This window comes from Anopheles funestus, chromosome X (assembly GCF_943734845.2).
Source record: "Anopheles funestus chromosome X, idAnoFuneDA-416_04, whole genome shotgun sequence".
Taxonomy (NCBI): Eukaryota; Metazoa; Arthropoda; class Insecta; order Diptera; family Culicidae; genus Anopheles; species Anopheles funestus.
In genome coordinates this window covers 17,878,634-17,899,664 of record NC_064597.1, presented here as the reverse complement: position 1 = coordinate 17,899,664, position 21,031 = coordinate 17,878,634, and the positions used below count along the sequence as shown (strand labels likewise).

Sequence of the window (21,031 nt, the reverse complement as noted above, 5' to 3'; positions counted from 1 at the left end):
CTCCAGGTAAGCATAACTGGTGAAATCAGTGACGTATCGGAAGGTGGATGAAGTAGGTGGCCGCCTAGGTCATTTCATAGGATGTTGATCTGCCTGAACACCACCGCCGTGATCATTAGCATCACCGTCATCAACCGATTACGTACGTTTTTCAGGCCCATCCCGTCTATCAAGGGTGCCATCAGACCCAAATTTAAGAGTAACCGCTCAAATGGAAGATGTAATCCAAGAGGAAATACTTGAGCCAGATTTTCCTGAAGCTGAAAACGACAAACCGGCACCATACGATTATCTCTTCGACGACGGTGATGATGACGATGTCGAAGATGTACGACTGTTACGACGGAATCGTTCGACACCCCTGACGTGTGGACAGGCCTGGCACGGCGAAAAGTGCTAGTGCGAAAGGTAGGAGAATTGATCGAGAGTGGGAGAGTAGGAAAAGCAACGAGCGAAACAAGTCGTATTAAAGACAAGAAATGTGAGCCGCGCTACGGGAGTGAAATAGTTTATATGTAATAATTATTTTGAAAATATAGTTTTAGAACCGGCGGAAGCGGTTAACAACAAAATCTTGTCTACAACGACCAATAAATGGAATGTCGATCACAGATGGCATCCGTTATTGGGCAATGTCCACAAATGCTACGTATCGCTCGATCAACTTGGTTTTAAAACTGTTCCAACAAGCTCGCGTCAGGGTTCCGGGAACCGCCAAGACGTTGCTGAAGACGAATCGTGATCGCTCGTTGCAGATAGCAGAGATTGGTGGTGGACACTTTTGGTATCGCGGGATAAAACGTTGCCTACTAAACTACTTCCGGTATGTGTATTAAATCATTTTATAGTTACGGTATGTGTTGTGTATACAGCCTCCGTATTAATGCATTGAGTAATCGTTTTATTTTCACTTCTATTTCTAGCACCGAAAAATCGCCTTCTACGCAGGTTTCTCTAACCTTTTCGATAGATGGTTTACCTCTACATACAAACAGCACCATGCAGTTTGGGCCAATTATGTTTGCCATTCATGAGCTACTCCAAGCACCGGTGATGACCGCAGCCATCTTCTGCGGACCAAGTAAACCCAAGTCTTTAGAGGAATACCTCCGTCCGATGGTTAGTGAGATGAATGTTTTGATGCAGCGTGGGATAATCGTTCATGGATGCAACGTCGCCATAAAATTGCGTGCAATTGTTGCAGACACTCTGGCAAGAGCATTCATAAAAGGTATTAATGGTTTATCTCATACATTCGTCCATACTTTTTCTCACATTTTCTATTAAAATCTTCCGAATAATATAGTTTGTTGTTTGGTAACTATATTTTTACATTTTTATTCTCACAGGAGTCAAAGGCCATACTGGATATAACAGCTGCATGAAATGTACCGTCGTAGGCGAATACAGTAAGGCAGGACACACCATGACATTTCCTGGCACCAACGCTCCGAAGCGTACCGATAGGAGTTTTAGGGACAATGCGCACCCCGGACATCGCTTGAAGGAAACGCCGTTGGTGGATTTACAGTTCTTTGACATCATCAAAGACATACCAACAGGAGATCGTCTACACTGTGTGGACCAAGGCGTCAGCAAACAGTTGGTTTTAGGCTTTCGAGACGGAGCGTTATTAAAAGAACGGTGGACGCCAGATCAATGCATCCAAATTTCAGAGCATATTGAGAAGATTAATTTACCATCAGAAATTCACCGAAAAATTCGCCCTATCAAGCAAGCACATTTTTGGAAAGGGTCAGAGAGTGCGTCCTTCCTTCATTATGCCGGAATCGTAGTGCTGAGACCACATCTTCCTGATCGCGTGTACAGACAATACATGCTACTATTTTGTGCTGTGACGTTCTTGTCTTCTTCCGTGTATAGGGAGAAGTGGCGTTTCGCAGGAGAATTGTTTAACAAATTTGTCGAGGATTTTCCAAGCGTGTACGGCGAACGATATGTTAACAGTAATGTACATATTTTACAACATTTATATGAGGAGGTAGAACGATTTAGGCCATTATCATCCTTTTGTACATACCCTTTTGAAAACCAGCTGCAACATTTAAAAAAAATTGTTAAGAAGTGGGTGGAAAGAACTACAACAGGCGATTAATCGACTTACGGAATTTGAGGAGTACTATATAGGACCCACATATGTAGCATCGAACTCCTCTATTTCTAAACGAGGGAATTTAGTTTCATTTTACCTCCGAAATGATTGTTTGTTCCAAAATAATGCTAAAAATTGTTGGTTTATGAGCAAGGATAACTACATTTACCAATTTCAAACGGCCAATGGTCACGTTGACGATGGCAATCTGCGTATTTGTGGAAAAAGATTGTGTTTACACAAGAATAACAATAGTGGTATAAACCGACAGTTTGCTGGTTTCGTCAAGTTTCAGCAACTGTCGTATTGTGAGTGCCGGTGGCACTCAGTGGGCACTCAGAGAAAAGGTTATAAAAGGAAAAACAAATAAAAAAAATCCCTCTTCTTCGCTTAAAAATCCCGCCAATCGTACGGTAACTATTAGAAAGAAAATTCAGCATCCGAATTCCGCAAGTTTGTTCATAGGCGGAATCCTGTGTCCCAGGATTAGCAACCTGACTATGCTGACTATGCTTTGCGAAATTTGGCGTTTTCCGTACTATGGATTTTTAAACTGTACACGAACCGTTTTTATGTTGTAATAATTAGCGCAAGTCAGTCTGCCTCCAGAATCCGTTGCGAGAGGACGTATTTCGTTTGAAAGCGTGCCTACGGAATTTTGCTAAGTAGTAGTGCAGTGTGCTGTTTCGCTACAGGGAAGAAAGAGCGAGTACGATAGCAAAATTTACGGGTGTTGAACACTTTGGTTTATTTCCAAGAAAATAACGACCATTTAACTAAAGTTCAACGTTTTTTAAATATTTTGCTAGGTCGTTCTCATGTGAACGATTGCTGCTGCACATCTGTAAATGTGCTAATAGAAATGCATGATTCAAATACAAGCATGGTCACTAAATCCATATGACTTGTACGATAATATGGGTCAGGGTTAATTGCAAAAGGCGCGAAAATGCATGTCACAAGGAAGAGAGAGAGAGAGAGAGAGAGAGAGAGAGAGAGAGAGAGAGAGAGACGGAGAGAGAGAAAAAGGGGGGAACGAGGATGGATAGCCTTAATGCAGATAAAAACTGCATTATCCAAAAACACACCGTTGGTGTAACACTGTGTTTCGTTTTCGGATTTTTTTGTTTAATACTTTGCCGCTTCAATTTCCGTCATGGAGATAAAAAAACGGAAGTGATTTAACGCTGCTATTCGAAGATCCGTGGCGCAGTATCGAGTGGCTGCAGCGCAAGGGGCTGCAAAAACGGGATCAGCTATGCCCGAAATGTGGCGGGTCCATGAAGCCGAAGAAGATTACCGGTGGCGACCGCTACAAGTGGTTGTGCCGCCGAAAGGCGTGTGCAACTGCTTGTAGTATTCAGACGGGCTCCATCTTCTACGAATCGAAAGGAAGTTTGAAGCAGCTGACGCGGCTGATGTATGAATGGGCCGCCAAATCGCCAGTTAGCCGAGCGATGTCGGAGACCGGCTTGAGTCGATGCGCTGTCCTCGACTGGTATAAACTGCTCCGCAATTTCCTTTTCGATTTCGTTTTCGACAGTACGTCGAGGCAAATCGGCGGAGCAGGGATGACCGTCGAGGTCGACGAGACGAAAGTCGCTCGCCGGAAGTACCACGTTGGGCAAGTGCGGGAGTCCCACAAGGACTGGTTGGTTGGTGGCATTTGCCGGGAAACTGGCGACATTTTCCTGGAGCGTGTGCAGACCAGGACTCGTGAAGTACTCCACGAGCTAATCCAGCGACACGTAGTCTCCGGAACCCGCATCTTATCGGACTGCTGGGCGGGCTACAATGGGCTTGGTGCCCTTGGGTACGAGCATGCGACAGTTAACCACTCACGCAATTTCGTCGACCCGTTGCAAGGCGATGTACACACGCAACGGATCGAGAATGTGTGGCGGTGGCTGAAGCATTTTCTCCGCCAAAAGGGCACCAATATCCATGGTTCGTTGGAGGGCTACTCTGCGGAGCACATGTTCCGCAAAGAGCACAAGACGGACGTCTTCGCGGCCCTGATCGACGTGCTCGCTCGCGAAACATGTTGAGAAGCAACACCGCCACGGATCACCGGCAGCCTCCGAACGATCGGCAGGAGAGCTAGCACCATCCGGTAAGTAAAAGTGTTGTATTCGATGATGATATATTCAATGTAAAACTAATATTTGTTTCTTTTCGTGATCGTACGCTAGTGGGTTGACGCCAGCCCCGCTTCTGCTAAATGGCTCAAGGAGTTAAGTTTTAGGGCGGTACCACAACTCTTCTAGTTGTGAATCCCCCACTACGTGTCACACGTGCCTTTTGAAGGTTTCCCCTCCTTGTAAAAAACAAAAAAAAAATCAACTTGCTTGCTCAGTAACCCACTAACGAACTAACAACTAAAATTAAGCAGGATTTTTAACAGAGTTTTACAGCATCTAACAGCATAACATTCCATTTTGAGTATAGTACTAATGCTTTACGAATATAATTTCAGAACGCGGAACGCGACACTTCAGATTCGAAACGAGCACAAACGGCACATAATAGGAAACGGATCAGCGAAACCAAAATTGGTATGACGTAATTGTTAGGCAAGCTGCCCGAGGATAAATAATCTCTGTGCATTCTACGTTGACACCACAGTAATGGCTGTGGTTAAAAGATAAAAGTCTTTTAACCCATCCCAGAAACAGTTTAACAAAAGGAGAATTATTCGAAAAGCCAACGACGCCACGTCCTTCCAGAAAACGGATGGCGAATCTTATAGCAGCTCCTTTGCTTTCGCGCATTTATAGCCTGCCATCGAGATCCAGGATATGCAACAATCGCTCCGTTCACTTCGTGGTGATACTTCCGGGCCTGCAGCATAATCCACCAATCCGTGATCCTGCTTGATCCTCGAGGAAGTGATATTTTGATTCGGCCATCAGCTGTATATCGTCACGAGCGTTTTCCACCAGTGATAACCAGTGAAACAGTGAAAGTTCAGTGCAGAATAATTGGCTCACGCTTTGCCTCAATCCGTTATCATGCTTGATCCGTGTATCAGTTCCTCGAGGAAGTGATATATCGCCTCGATCGTTTCCGGCTATGAAGCGCCACCGTCCTCATAAGTAGAACAACGGTGAGAGTTCAGTGCGGCATATTTGGCTCGGTCATATACATCGGGTAGCTGTTCACGGTCAGGTGATGCATTACACCACTTACTTACAGGTAATATGATGTGCGATAGTAGAAAGAACAGAATTGTAATGGATCATACACCCTAATCACTACATTATGATTTTCAGTTCAGCAGTTTCCACCTGGCTGCATCGATGAAAAACTCCGGCCAGGAAATGAGGAGGGAGCAGACAATGAGACAACATCCCTGCTAGAGACAGAAGTAGCGGAAAAATCTCATCGTGTAAGTTCGAATAACGTATGTTGCAGCAGTGAGATAGAACAGTTAGATGAACGGTACGTTGTTTCTCTTACAGGCACATCCTGGATCACAGGATGCTTTTCCGTGCAAACACACGATCACTGGATACTATTCCCTACACTCTGCAGACACGTATGCAGGATCAGCATTCTGGTTATTGGCAACATCATCAACGAAAATCCGAATTAGTGTTAGGGTACGGCAATTATGCGACAATATCCGAACCGCGGACGATTTCGCGATTAGATTAACTTTAGACGTAAGGTTTTAAAGATTTACTTAAGAGAAAACCAAGCGTAGGGCGTGCCGGGCAAACATTGGTTCTTGAATTTTTCGAAACTCTTCAGACATGGTCGCAAGTTTCTTTCGGAAGAACACCTCGGAGAAAACCAAGTGTAGAATGAAGCGAGCCAATATCCGTTTTTAAAATCTATCAAGATCCCAAACCAAAAACCAACGACGAAATCGATTGTCAAGTGTTGCGTGTGTAAAAGATGATTGTGCGGAAGAATCTTTAATACAATTCTTAGACCGATGTTGGTATGGGATCGCGCACGATACAAAACGCCTAGATAGGATGGTGGTTTGCTCTGGTACACGCTAGCAATTTTAACCACTCTATAACTTGATGTGCACACGTTGAGACTACAAGTTAAACCTTTTAGTGGGATTAAAATGTCCCAGTTTATGTATGCTTTTTGCTGCGCAGATCTAAGCCGATTGTTGCTTCGTGGGCAACGGAGTAACAAAATTTGATTTTTACGCTAGTTTGAGCACTTTATTTAGCTAACCGCAATTTAGCTTTCGTCGGTCTAGTTTGGTAGGATTTAGGTTTTTGCTTGGGTCGCTTTTAAAACGTATTCTCTTTGCGTCTACTTTGCTACTAACGTTTACCGATCAGCTGACCTGGCGCCAGGCGCCCCTGACCTTTGTAGCCCTGATTGACCTATTTTCTTATTCGTCCTGCGTTAATGCATCCCTTCTACTCGCTCTAACGCAGCTCTTATCTCTCGCTCACTACATATACTAGCGCCATCTAGCGCCCATTAGCACGATCGTGGATGCATCGAGTGGATGATTAGATCAACTCGATCACCCGATGACAGCCGGTAGAACAACAACCGGTTGTCAATCTCCGCAATAATATTTTGCCAACACCGATAGTGCGGTTGAACATAAATAGGATAAAGTCGTTATAGGCGGAATCCTGTGTCCCAGGATTAGCAACCTGACTATGCTGACTATGCTCTGCGAAATTTGGCGTTTTCCGTACTATGGATTTTTAAACTGTACACGAACCGTTTTTATGTTGTAATAATTAGCGCAAGTCAGTCTGCCTCCAGCATCCGTTGCGAGAGGACGTATTTCGTTTGAAAGCGTGCCTACGAAATTTTGCTAAATAGTAGTGCAGTGTGCTGTTTCGCTACAGGGAAGAAAGGGCGAGTACGATAGCAAAATTTACGGGTGTTGAACACTTTGGTTTATTTCCAAGAAAATAACGACCATTTAATTAAAGTTCAACTTTTTTTTCAATATTTAGCTGAGTTGTTCTCATGTGAACGTTTGCTGCTGCACATCTGTAAGTGTGCTAATTGAAATGCACGATTAAAATCAACGTGGGTATAGATATCAGGTGGGCTTATCCCTAACGATTTGACATCTGCGCTGTAGAAAAATAAATTAAAATTTGATGTTTACGGGTTCGATTTTTTGTCAATGTATGTGTGTGAATCTTTTGGAACGTGCTATGTGTGTAAGTGAAAATATACGTATCACAATTAGTGTTGGGTAAAGTAGCACAATTTGGTGTGCTGTGCGCACACGAAAGCACACTGAGGCGTGCTGTGCGCACACGTTAGCACTCAACGGTGTGCTGTGCGTGGAACGATCCACGATCCAGTGTTAGTGATCGGAGAAAATCAAGTTGTGAAAGTGCTGACCGGGGAGTGGACTGATTTCAAAAGTGCTCACCGGGGGGGGTGGGACATTTTGGGAGGCCCTGACTAATCAACCTCGGGGCTCCTGAATTGTGATGAGCGGGGGTGGGGGGGGGGGGGGGCGGATGGTCGAGTAGTTTAGGGGCTCCACAACCGTGTGCTAGCAGTGTACTTCCACTGTGCTAGCAGTGTGCTAGCTCTGTACTAGGTGTACTGTGTGCTACCAGTGTGCTAGCACAATAATAGGTATGCTGTGCGCACTGTGTGCACAGCAGCACATTTCCCAACACTAATCACAATCGAACCCACAAGCTTCAAATTGGTTTTCAGCATGTCTACCGCGTCAAACCTATGAGCCCACCTAGTCTCTTCACCCACTTTGATGGCGACCGTAAAAATGTATCAAGGCGTCCTAAAATGAAAGGTACAAGTGAAGCAGACTTTTTATGTATATAATTGAATTGGCATATGCCAAAAAAATGCAAATGGTTTTTTCTCCCTTCTGCTTGCTTGCTAGTTCGCTCGCTTCTTGTGCAACACTTGTTGAGAAGTGCTATCCTTTTCATTCTGCATGTAATTGTGTTGTGATTATCGCGTTATCTTATCTTTTTCGTGAACCTGTGAACAAATTGGCTGGTTTGTATGAACAAGTGTTGAACTCTTACCGATTACACATGTGCAAGCGCAGTACTCCATGCTTGCCTCAGGGCTATAGGGGTGTACTGCAATCATATGTGCAGCCATCCAATAATAATAATTATGGATGCATTTGTGTCTTTTAGGCAAGAACATGGAGAACGAAATCAACAACAGCAACCAAAACAACAACAACGATAACAACAACAAACCAGCATCCAGTTCAGCGATGAAGGTTTTAGAAAATAAGTTATTAGTTCCCGCCAGAGCTGAACAACCATCCACATCCCGATCGGTACCCAAAACGTCCCCATTAGTTGAAAATAATGCCCATGTTCCCCCATCCCCTGTAACTTCATCACAGTCATCGTCGATGTATTCCCCAAATATCTCTAATATTCCCAAACCGAATTCATCGTACGCGGGGTTAACTCAAGGTGAAAGAATAGAACGAAAGGTCGATATTCTTTTAAAAATGTTAGAGAAAGTATCCCCTCAAATAGAACTTATTCTAACGCATGTGTATAAAAATGAGTTAACACCTCCGCGCGATTTTCATTTCGAAAAAGTAGATTGTGAAGAAGCTTTGAATAATTTTAATGAAGAACTACGAGAGGCAACATATATGGGGTATGTTGTTTCTCAAGTAATTAACATGCTTTCGCAAGTAAAGGATATCGACAGACGCTTGAACTTTGCTCTACAATTGTTTTTCGAAAGGGATTTTTAAAGAAAAGCAGCTGGACAGGACCAGGTTTGAATGAAACGAAAATATGTTTCTCAAACTACACTCTTGTTTTAAATACGTTTAAATTCATTGGAGGAAACGAAATGTCACAAACTAACCGACGAATATGTAAAACAATTCTTCTCAAAAAAAAAACTCCGCAATACAGGAACAAATAACAAATTACCAGCAAACAAAAAACAGAAACTATGTCATAAGGATTTAGAAGAAACAGACTGATAAAAATTTAAGTTAGAATAGGTTAAATATGACACAAAAATGTAACCAAAGTTCCTTGACGCAACCAAATGACGAAATAGATAATAATATCTCTTCTATTATTTTTTACTATTTATTTTTCGTAGGACAATAAGTCCTTATACATCTTACTAGCAAAAATGTTTCCTGAAACCTTAACTTACAATTACAAGCTAATTATGTACATGTAAGACACTTGTAGTGCATGCGTGTGACTCTATAACACTCATCTAACTTTTACTTTTAACTATAACTAACTGGTATTGAACATGAAGTCTTTCTAAAAACTCTCTTCTGAAGACTCTATTAATGTATTTAACAGTGGTGTAGAAAACGCAAAAAAAGACTTGAATTGATTAGGAACGCTATTATAGTGGAGCGAACCAAAAAATTAGTTTTCTTTATTCGTTCACGTTTTCTAGCGGTAATAAAGCGCTCACGCGTTGTTTGGCCCTTTTATCTACCTTTTTTCTCGTCCTGGTCCTTCACTCACCGCGGTACTCAGTTCTCCCGATCGCGAAGCTTTCTTTCGAACTTCGAAGTTCGACATGATGTCCGACAGTGACAGCAGCGGTCGGTGTAAACATCGTTTGTTTACAACAAGTGGGCTGAAATGAAACGTACCCTCATTCACATTAACTGCTACAAGTTTTAGTTTTACGTTCTTTATATGAACCTGAACTGTATCGTCTGAAATATTTTCCAAATCACCTTCGAAATTATATATCAATTCTGAACGAATCGGCAAATTAAAAGCTGGTTTCGTTTCTAACAATTGCTGTCCTTCTATAACGTACGCTCCTGATACCTCTTAAACGCTGTTATATCTTATGATTTTAATATTATTTGTTAAAAACCATCCGTTTCTATCACCTTTTCTTAAAGTAAATCTAGACTTTATAAATAATATTACCTCTTTTTTTTCTATTCGTCACCATTGGATAAACATTGTTATCGATACTTATATTTGTTTCTAATTCCCTTAGCTCATTTAACCTACTGATTACTTGTGATAACGTCCTAACTAAGCCTTTAATAAATTTACCTTCCAAGGGATAAGGTTGGAAGGGACCCGATTTCATGTACATCGTTTCCTATGAGCAACAGATTATGAACATTATTGTTTATGTATGATTTATCGTAATTAAACCTGAATATTACATATTACTTTATATTATAAAATATTACTGAAACTGATACCGCAGACCTTTTTGTATCTCTTGGTACCAAAGCTGACCACCTGAGTATTAAGTCCCTTCCCTACATCAATGGGGGTCTTCAAAAAAGTTCATGAATCTTTAGGTACTTCTTATACGATAGGTATGTCTTATACGATGCGAAAGGACCCACATTCGCAGTTTCATTTCGCTATGCTTCATCATCGTTTGCGTAAGTAGGCTGGTATTCTTCGTCTTCGTCGCTCTCCATAAACAACTGTTCCAGCCATTGGCGTCCGCTGGTTCCTGGTTGGTTTTTAGCCTCCCATTCGCGTTCGCAGTTCTCTCTTCATTTCGTGCCCATCTTATTTTCTCACTATTGTTTAAAAAAAAACAGTATAAAAATGCATTTAACTCAAAACTCGGTGATAACCTAATGATTGCTTGATGACGCCGGTTTGTTTATGCTTACAATTCCAAATTGTCATCGCATCGTTCTCAGGCTTTCTCTTTCTTTCTACGTTCTATCTCTTTCACTCCTTATGCAAACTGTGCAGTTAAACTCACCACTGCTCTTCCCCTCGTTGTTTCTTTTCCCTTCTTACCCCCTTTGTCTACGAACTTGTTACTGTTACGAATTGTTACTTGTGTATGATCGTCATCGCGCCAAACCAAATTGCCATCAAAGCATTGTCAATTGACGCTTCATTTATCACTCTTCACCAGTGGCACAAAACGCTTCAAATTCAATTTTTCGACTAATATTTCGACTCACTTTCGGCGGGTCGAAAATTTTGACAACTCCATACATGGTGAGTCGAAACTGCTGCCGGTTAGCAGTCCTGTTTCGATACACCTTTTTGACCGTTTCCACCATGGTGCTTTTTATTGGCCTTCGGAACCTGTACCGTGCGCTGGTAAAACGCGCAGGATTTTTGTTGTGCCTGTAGTTCACGACTCTTCCTGCGGCCAGTTGAAGTTGATGGTGTAGAGCTCAGTTTATCATAGCACTTTGATATCACACGCTACAGCTAAGCACTTCCACTTTCGTCTTGCTTTGTTGACTGAATAATTGTTGACATGAATGCTCACCATAACACCGAGGTAATGTCACAGGTGTGGTGAAAAAACTTCGTTTGATACATCAATTCACAATAGAGTTGAGTCGAAAATTTGAATTTGTGCCACTGGTGAAGTCACGTAAAGCAGTTACGCGAGCGTCGTGAACTTTCTCATCAACGTGTGTTAGTAGAACCGGCCCACCTTGGTTTACCTCTAGATGTTTTTTTAGATTCCTTGCACCCTGCTCCGCAACCGGAGACTCAGGCATCATCCTTAGCACCGCAACAGCATACGTCACCGACGTGTGCTTTTGGCCTACCGCGATTGATCATCATCGTCAAGGCGCCCGGCAACGGCGAGTGCAAAAGTCTGCAAATTGCAGGATTTACGGCTCTCATGAGATTCTTGCTAATTGCAAGCATTTGCAAGAAACCTGGAAAGCGCACAAAAATTCTTGCAATTTGCAAACTACTGTCAGTTTGCTTAGCGAGTGTATGTAGTCATAGCGACACCGTGAGTGTTTTCATGAGTTACCGTAGCTGCAAAAGCAAATAACTTGGCAACGAACTCACGCTTGCAAATGTGATTTTAGTCGTTGCAAATGTGATTTGAGTGTTTTGCAAAATTTTGCGCTTGCAAAATACACCGTTGCCAGGCGCCTTCAGACGTCAACAGCGGCACATACCCGTGTAACAATTTAACGAAGACTCACTATGGCGAACACGATGACAGCTCGAAGCCCCCATACTGAGGCGCTCTCATCGATTCCATTGTCGATAGCAAAGTGGGTATAATATACAGGTGGGCTTATCCCTAATGCTTTGACAACTGCGCTGTAAAAAAATACAAAAAAGATTTGACAGATCGCGTTACGGTCATTTGAGCATGTGTGTGAAAATGCGTACCTCGTGTACAGAGTGACCAGATTATTTTCTACGATACGTGTGGTTTGCATACAATAGATATTGCCATGAAAAATGAATTAGGACATGCATTTATGGCTTCTTGACCAATATTAAGAAAATTCTGTGATTTTCGGAAGGATTCATGAAACATCGGTAGTTTCAGGGTGCTCGTCTGTGAATCGGTAGGGTTATCAAAAATCGGTAGTTCTGGTCACACTGGTTGTGTGTATCGTTGTGGAGGTGTAAAGGTACGCATGGAAACCGTAACGCGAAACGTCAAACGGGTATTTAAAAATGGCCTGCTGAAAAGAGCTATAAGCCCACCTGTATATTATACCCACTTTGGTCGATAGTCAGAAGGCTTTTGAAATGCTTCCGTCATAGTGAGTTGTTTGAGTGAGGTAAATTTTGTACCGTGAGATGATTGTTTATGGTGTGTCAGTTGCAGCAGTTGCTTGTTTTGGAAATATCGTTGCTTTATTTTGAAAGTTTTGTGTTAAGAAAGAACCAATATTTAGTGAAGTCATACTGTATGATTTCGGACTGGCGGTGACGTATTCGAAAATTGTGATATTTTTGTGGATTAAGAATGATGCACCGATGGCTTTCCCTTTGCTACAGTTTATTCCCTTGTCCTAATAGTTCATCGCAAAGTTCATTTGGAGTTCATTTTGATTCGTGTAACTATAACCCTATAATTCATTTGCCCTGTTGTCTACATATATAGTCCTATAATTGTCAAGTGTTGTACATATAAACAAACAAAACAAAAACAAACCAAATTCGTGAAACGTTAAACTAATCCATGAAACCTAAAACATACTTTAATATAAGTCAGAGGTGTGGTGCACGCTGTAGCAAAAAAGGCAAACTATTTTCTAGTGTGTTTTATAGAAAAAACACAATGTTTACGAAAAAGCTGAAGAAAAGTGGTTCGTTTTACAAGCGACGCGATAATCTGGAGAAAATACGTGATCGCGAAATAGACATCGAAGATAACGAAGCAGGTCCTAGCAATGATGAACAGCCGGCTCTAGGTAGGCTATAAAACATACAAATCTGCGAAGAGTTACAAAATAAACAAAGTGTTTCGCGATTGTGTTTTCAGAGGTTACGGACGATTTTGTTAGCGACAATGGATCGTTTTCAAATGAAGAGGCTGAATATTTAGAACTTGATGAATCATCCCAACATAGCTAAGCAGAATCAATACTGAATGAGGACAGCGAAGAGGAGGAGTACACGGATGTCGAATATTTGGAGTCGGAAGAAATTGAACCATCCAACATATCCGCGTTAGCGAAATCTTTGCGTATTTGATTTATAAAATACAAGATTGCTAGAAGTGCAGCAAATGATTTGCTTAAAATTCTACGTACAGATGCTTCCTGTGCCCTTCCGCAGGATGTAAGAACTTTATTAAAAGCTCCGGTGCGAGTGGGCGAGCAAATTGCAGCTGTGCCAGGCGGTGGACATATGTGGTATCACCACAAGTAACAATTGACGCCAAGCTCGTAGGCAAAGGGGGTGAGAAGGGAAGAGAAACAACGAGGGGAAGAGCAGTGGTGAGTTTAACTGCACGGTTTTGTTAAGGAGTGAAAGAGATAGAACGTAAAAAGAAAGAGAAAGACTGAGAACGATGCGATGACAATTTGGAATTGTAAACATAAATAAACCGGCATCATCAAGCAATTGTCAGGTTATCACCGAGTTTGGAGTTAAATGCATTTTTACACTGTTTTTTATAAACAATAGTGAGAAAATGGAAAACATGAGACGTATGAAGAAAAGTGGAATGCAAAGTAAGATGGGCAAGAAATTAAGCAGCGGACCAAAGGATTTGTTGGCAATTATTCGTGAATCAATGGACTATCATGTACCTAAAGATTTGTGGTGTTCGCCTGTACAAAGTAATTACAATCTTTGCCCATCACTTGAGGTCCGCGAAATTAAGGGTTAACTAGGATCACAAGTAAGACAGTAAACGATTAACGGGAGAGTCGGGTAGGACACGATTAGCGCGAGAAATGCGTAGGTGCGTTAGAAAGGACAGGTGCGTGAGCGGAAGCTTACCAGAGAGCGAGAATACGATAGGGAGATCGCTATAGATATAAAATAGGTGTCCGATCGTACAAGGGCCTCCCGGTTTCAGTTCCTACGTGCGCGAACAACCACTCTACTGTAATTTAAATAAAACGTGCAAATAGAATTGTAGAATGAATGGAATCAGGTCCCTTCCAACCTTATCCCTTTGAAGGGAAACTCCCTTTAAAGAGAAATTTATTAAAGGCTTAGTTAGGAAGATATCACAAGTAATCAGTAGGATAAATGAGCTATAGGAATTAGAAGCAAATATAAATATCGATAACAATGTTTATCCAATGGTCACGAATAGATAAAAGAGGTAATATTAACTATAACGTCTAGATTTACTTTAAGAAATGGCGATAGAAACGGATGGTTTATGACAAATAATATTAAAATCATATCGATGAACTAGATACTTTGTTGTTGAGGTTGAGGTTTGTTGTTGTTTTCGTTCTCCATGCCTTTTTGTTCTTGCCTAAAAGACACAAATGCATTATTATTATTGGACAACTGCAAATGTTCTAGCACGACACCCGTATAGCCGTGTGGCAAGCATGGAGTACTGCACTGCACATACATAATCGGTAAGAGTTCATCACTTGTTCGTACTAACCAGCCAATTTGTCTACAGATATACGAAAAAGATGAGACAACGCCGATAGAAGAGAAAAAAAAACAATTCAATAATATACATAATAAGTCTGCTTCACGTGTACATTTCATTTTTGGCCGCCATGACACTTTTTATGGTCGCCATTATTAAATTTGTACCCATGATGCAACCGCAGCTGTAATTTCTTCTCGGCAGCAGTTGTGGTGAATTAGGCCGTGGTGAATTGTTACTTGTGACGGTGTTGAATCGTAGGTGAATAGTTTTACTCAAAACATTGTTTAGATAATTATATAGTATGTATTTTTTCAGCGTTGTTACTCCAGACGTACACGAATTTGAGCTTAATTTATCGTTGGATGGTATTCCTCTTTACAATCGAAGCTCAGCGCAAATGTGGCCCATTCTGATGCAACTACACGGCATGCCGCATGTTCCGGTAATGGTTGTCGGTATTTATAGTAGTATGTCAAAGCCAACTAATGCCGAAGCGGTTTTGCGACCGTTGGTGACAGAACTGAATAGACTCCGTGAAAATGGTTTAGCGATACGTAACAGGTTGTATTCTGTTTCGGTCCGAGCCATAATTGCGGATTCCCCTGCTCGAGCATTTATCAAACGTATGTTAACGTAACGAATATCTGCTTTGCACATCAAAACTAAAATTGATTTTATTTTTAGAGGTGCTTAATTACAACGGCGTTCACGGTTGTATGAAGTGTAAGTGCGTGGGCGTTAGTTTAAGGAAACCGAAAAAAGTGATCTTCGAGGATATGTTTGCCGCTAACAGAACGGATGAAGAGTTCAGAAATGAACGATGCACCGGCCAAGGCCATCGTAAAGGTCTAACTCCTTTAACGGATCTAAGAGGTTTTGATATGATGGAGGGGATGCCAATAGGTGATAAGTTGCATTTGATAGATTTAGGCGTAATGAAAAAGCTTCTTTTAGGTTGGGTGCTAGGTGAACTAGCCCCATTTAAGAAGTGGTCTGCATGTGACAGAAATAAAATTTCAGAGGAGCTTATTAGCATTAAGCTTCCATCGGAGTTTCTCAGAAAATTTAGCTCTTTGGACGTTTTACATTATTGGAAAGGAGCAGAGTTTCGATATTTTTTAAGTTACGGAGGGATTATAGTATTGCAAGATAGAATTGGTAAAGTAGCCTACGAACATTTTAAGTTATTATACTGTGCAATATCATTGTTATCATCTAATGCATTTATATCGCACTGGGAACTCGCACGAAATATGTTGAGGAGATTTTAGTAGAGTTTATCATAGAAATTATTTAGTTAGTAATGTACATTTGTTATTACACTTATACGACGATGTACGTAGTTTGGGTCCTTTGAGCACATTTTCAACTTATCCATTTGAAGATAAGCTACAACACATCAAGCATGGATACGTTCGAAGTGGGTACAGGAGTTTGGAACAGGCAATAGGAAAAATAACTTTGCTTAGGAGTATAGAAATAGCTCATTCGTGTGAAATCCAAAAATTTCCTAGATTACTAACGAAAAAAAAATGAAATAATAACTCATGTGAGAGACAGATTTATTTTAAGAAATAATGGCAGAGATTGCTGGTTATTAACTAGAAATAATAATATAATTTGGTATAGTTATGCAGAAATGGAGTCTGAGAAAATTGTAGTTTACGGATACCTAATAACTAAACGTGAGGAAGCCTTTTCAACACCATGCTTATCAAATATTATATTGAACTACATAAGCTTGCAATCAGATATTTCGACCAATTTATACAAAATTCCAATTGAAAACGTGAAGTGTAAAATGGTAGCATTGAAAATTGTTCAATCAAGTACGCCTAAACTATATTTTACTCCTGTTTTACATACGCTAATTTAAAATAAACATAGTCAACCATAAGGTACATATTGCGTAGTAACACATCAATTATGTATTATATTATGACTAATATACGTATAACGTTATCAAAGTACTTCTGAGTGCAAAATGTATGATGCAAAACGTAACGTGATTTTTTTCACGTTTGTTCTTAAAATTTATCACATATTTGGAGTTCAAATGTTCATAACGATAATAATAATAATAATAATGATGGATAACATAATAAGCGCAATAATTGAATAATTGATACGTTTTTTGAATAAATGAGTTACAGAAAGAAGGATTATATTTCATGAATGACGAGCCTATAACAAGATCAAAAACGGAAACAACGATAATCATAATAAATTATCTGTTCGCTTCAGTTGGATTACGACAACTCGATTTTCGCGAACCTTTTAACACAGAACGCTGTTTTGCGTAACGCAACTTGAGTTTAAAAAATGCTGTTACTTCTTCATTCGTAGCCTCGTGGTATTTTGTGGTTCCTATAAATTTGAATAATTTCAATATACATGTGTATTTCACCAATGGTATTTTTGGATTTGTGCTTGGTCCACCTAGCCAACTACACTTCGCAAAGAAAATTGGTTTGAAAATTACATCTAACGCTTCGTGTAATCTGTTTTTCAAATCACCTCGAGTGTTTTTCTCATGTAGCTATTGTCCGATGCGAGAAAAATATTCGTCATCCTGTAACTGCTGTTCTAATGAGTCCATTTCTTTGATAGACGAAACTTGAAGAAAATCATCCGGAGGGCTTTGATCACTTCCTTTGTCAGTTCCGGGTGCTCTCGTAGTGTTAGCTACTTCAGAGTCGATGCAATTTTCCAACGGAATATAATATAATCGTCACTATATTCGCAAATGATGTCCGAGTTATTATCAGCCTCATTTTCTATCAATTCTTCTGGGCATAGATCTATTTTTTCATTTGGACACACACAGAGCTGGATGCAAAGTTGGTATGTTTCAGTTGATTCCTCCAAATCGTCAATTGCAACGCTTTCTTTTTATAGTGTCTTCAACGTCTTCTTAAAACAGTAGTGAAACAGTAATACTGATTAAATGAAGGACTGACACCCGATGGACCGTGTCCAAAATAACGAAAATACCGGTAAGTAAAATTCTGAATAAAAGTTATAACCTGTCTCCTTTCCTCTGATTTACTACAGATATCTAGTTGGCAGAAAATTTCACATGCTGTTTCCTTCCCTCACACATGTATATAGGGTGGGGGGTGGGGTACAGAGACATAAAGAAAAAACACCAAGTAAACAACATGGACTATATGCTCGGCTCATGTCAAAAATGGCCAAAATGCAGCTACTAAGAAACCATAAACTTTTTTCTAGGGGAAGTGAAAGCGGCCTTTTGAATTTTGCTCCCCAATAACGTTTTCACTGGGCTACTTCTTCTCACCACCAAACCTCTCACACGGGCGATTTAAAAAATCCGAGTTTGGTCTTCCCAATGACCTAAAATATGTAAGTGTCAAAATCCTACCGTGAAAACCTTCGTTAAATTGTCACACGGGTATTGCGAGTGCCGCCTCATACGAGGCACCGTTACATCGCACGCGCCCAACGAATCCAACAATTCCAGTACGCCCTCCAAACGAGGAATCACACCAGTTGTTGGATGCGTTACGCAGCTGAGGCACTCACGTACGCTCTCCATGATCGATTGGTGGTGATCGGGGCCGAGATCGTTATCTTGGTTCCCATCAATAGGCCCTTTGAGGATGGCGCTACGAGGCGAAAGACACTATCTTTATTACCCACTATTAGACCGGTTGTTTGTACATCAATGTAGAATAAAGAAATGTCGATTTCATATCCTACAAAGTTTAAAATTTTTACATTTCCACTTCACTGAGAATTGCAGCTATGCATGACATAAAATGTAAAATAGTAAATAAAACAATGCGAAACCAACCCAAATTCTAATTTACTCCTTTAGTGATTAGGTTGAGTATGTTAGGTAGGTTATATAGGTTAGGTATGTTAATGTAGGACGGATGACGCAGTAGCAGCGTTGGAAAGCAGCAGCGCGTCAACAGGATGGGTGCATCGCACAAACGTTCCTGCATGGAGTACTACGCACATCAAGCGCATCGGCAGGGTTCGGATCAGGTCGAGGAGTGGTTTAGTTAGGGTCCCATCGGCTACCGGGTCCGCTTCACGGGCCCAGCGTCACGATGAATCCCACATAACCCATCTCGGAGGGATTGGTTTGTAGCCGCAAGCCGCCCTTCGAGGTGGGTACCTTTTGAAGGTTCCCTCCCCGTTAACAAAAAAAAAAAAGGTATGTTAATGTATATAATGTTATTTTAGTTTGAACCTAGAGTTATGTCTCAATATGCAGTACACTACCACATAATGTAAACGCGTTGCGCAGTGTATGACAATACGTGTATGTCGATGCATGTAATAACGACGCATCGAAACTGTCGCTCTCTTCTGTTCTAACCGTCAGCAAATAATACGTGCTTTGCAGGCCTGACTCCTGATTCTGTAATAGTTTATAAGATTTATGTATAATATTTTACTATTAGATGGTACTAATTTACCGCTTTGGTAACTTAATTAAAAATTAATTAAGTATTTTTATACAATTCATATCGATGATACATAGTGCAACAGAAATCCCAGCTGTGATGAAGTTGCAGTATCTGCTTGCATCGTTGGTAGGAGAAGCTGCAACACATTTTGAGCATACAGAGGTCATCGCAGATAACTATTCAGTTACGTGCGATGCTCTGCTTAAGCGGTATGACAACAAAAAGGCTCTAGTTCGCGAATACTAGCGAGCGCTGCACTTCTTACCGCGGATGCAGTCGGACCACGTGGACGATTTGGCGCGACTAGTCGACGATTTCACGCGCCATGTGAAGGGTTTGCGTAAACTGAGTGAACTTAAAGATCATTGGGATACTCCATTAACCAATCTCCTTTTTTAGAAGATGAATAAGCTGTCAATAGTCGCTTGGGAGGAGGTTGGTGCTGAGCGTGATGGGTACGCCGATCTGGTCAAGTTCTTAGACGATCGCGTACGAATGCTCAAATCGTCTATGCTGCTGGAGGTGCCGCCAGGTAGCAGTATTCTCAAGATGGCCGGCACTAAAGGTAGCGGAACTGTTGATAAACCTTCTAAGGATTCAGCAACGAATTAGCAGTCCAGACCGTTGGGCTGCCCTCTGTCGTGTGCTGAAACCCATCATCTAAACACGTGTCCAGTGTTTGCGTTGAAAACGGTGAAACAACGTCAAGAAGCAGTCAAGCAACACAAGCTTTGCTGGAATTGTTTGCGAACAGGTCATGCGGTGAAGAATTGCATCTCGAAGTTCACATGCCACGTTTGCAAAGGAAAGCATCATTCTATACTTCACGATCCTGCAGCGATTCGAGTCAGCATGACGGTTCATGCCGAAGAAAGGCATCAAATCGACCTAGTGTTGCTGGAGAAGGCCATCGTCGACATCGTGGATGATTATGGCCATGTATTCAAGGCAAGGGCGTTGTTAGATTCGGGTTCAATTAGCAATTTCATGACCCAGTCATTCGCAAAACAACTTTTGGGATCGAGAACTACTATAAATATGTATAAACGTTAGAGGCATTGGTAACAACACAACGAATGTAGGGTCTGCAGTAACCAGCCGAATCCAGACTCCTGATAAACGTTTTGCGACCAGTTTGCAGTATTTGATTTTGAACCATAATTACACACCACATGTTCCGATAGCTGAGATTGACATTTCAACGTGGAAACTACCAAATGTCGAGCTGGCAGATTCCCGATTCAACGTTCCGACCAAAATCGACGTCATCATTGGGGGTGAAGCTTATTGGGAACTTCATTCAGGAAGGAAGATGACTCTGGGCAGAAAAAGACCGTGGCTTACCGAAACAGCATTCGGTTGGACAGTGGCTGGAAGCGCACCATCTACTCAATCTTGTGTTCCTCGATTATACAGTTTATCGACAGCCACTGATTCGTTAGATTGCATCCTGAAAAGATTTTGGGAATTAGAACATATAGATGATAGCACCAGCCCGACAGTTGAGGACGCAATAGAGCATCATTATACGACTACTACCATTCGTGATTCTTCAGGTCGATACATCGTGGCTCTTCCCTGGAATGAGGATCCAAGTGTTGTCTTAGGAGAATCAAAGACCATAGCTGACCGTCGGCTCAACGGGATGGAAAGACGTTGGGAGCGGAATTCGGCATTGAAGACGGCATATCTG

The 21,031-nt window shown here is 41.3% G+C and overlaps 2 protein-coding genes across 3 annotated transcripts in view; one reads left to right on the top strand and one right to left on the bottom strand.

Annotated features, from left to right (window-relative positions):
* Positions 1-21,031, bottom strand: part of LOC125775189 (uncharacterized) — a 410,502-nt gene that overhangs the window by 276,390 nt on the left and 113,081 nt on the right. The gene's annotated exons all lie outside the window — the stretch shown is intronic.
* LOC125775056 (uncharacterized) lies at positions 600-3,288 on the top strand. Its single transcript, XM_049445518.1, has 3 exons — positions 600-823; positions 924-1,231; positions 1,350-3,288. Exons 1-3 carry the CDS (start codon positions 600-602, stop codon positions 2,114-2,116), a joined length of 1,299 nt encoding a protein of 432 aa, XP_049301475.1. The 3' UTR covers positions 2,117-3,288.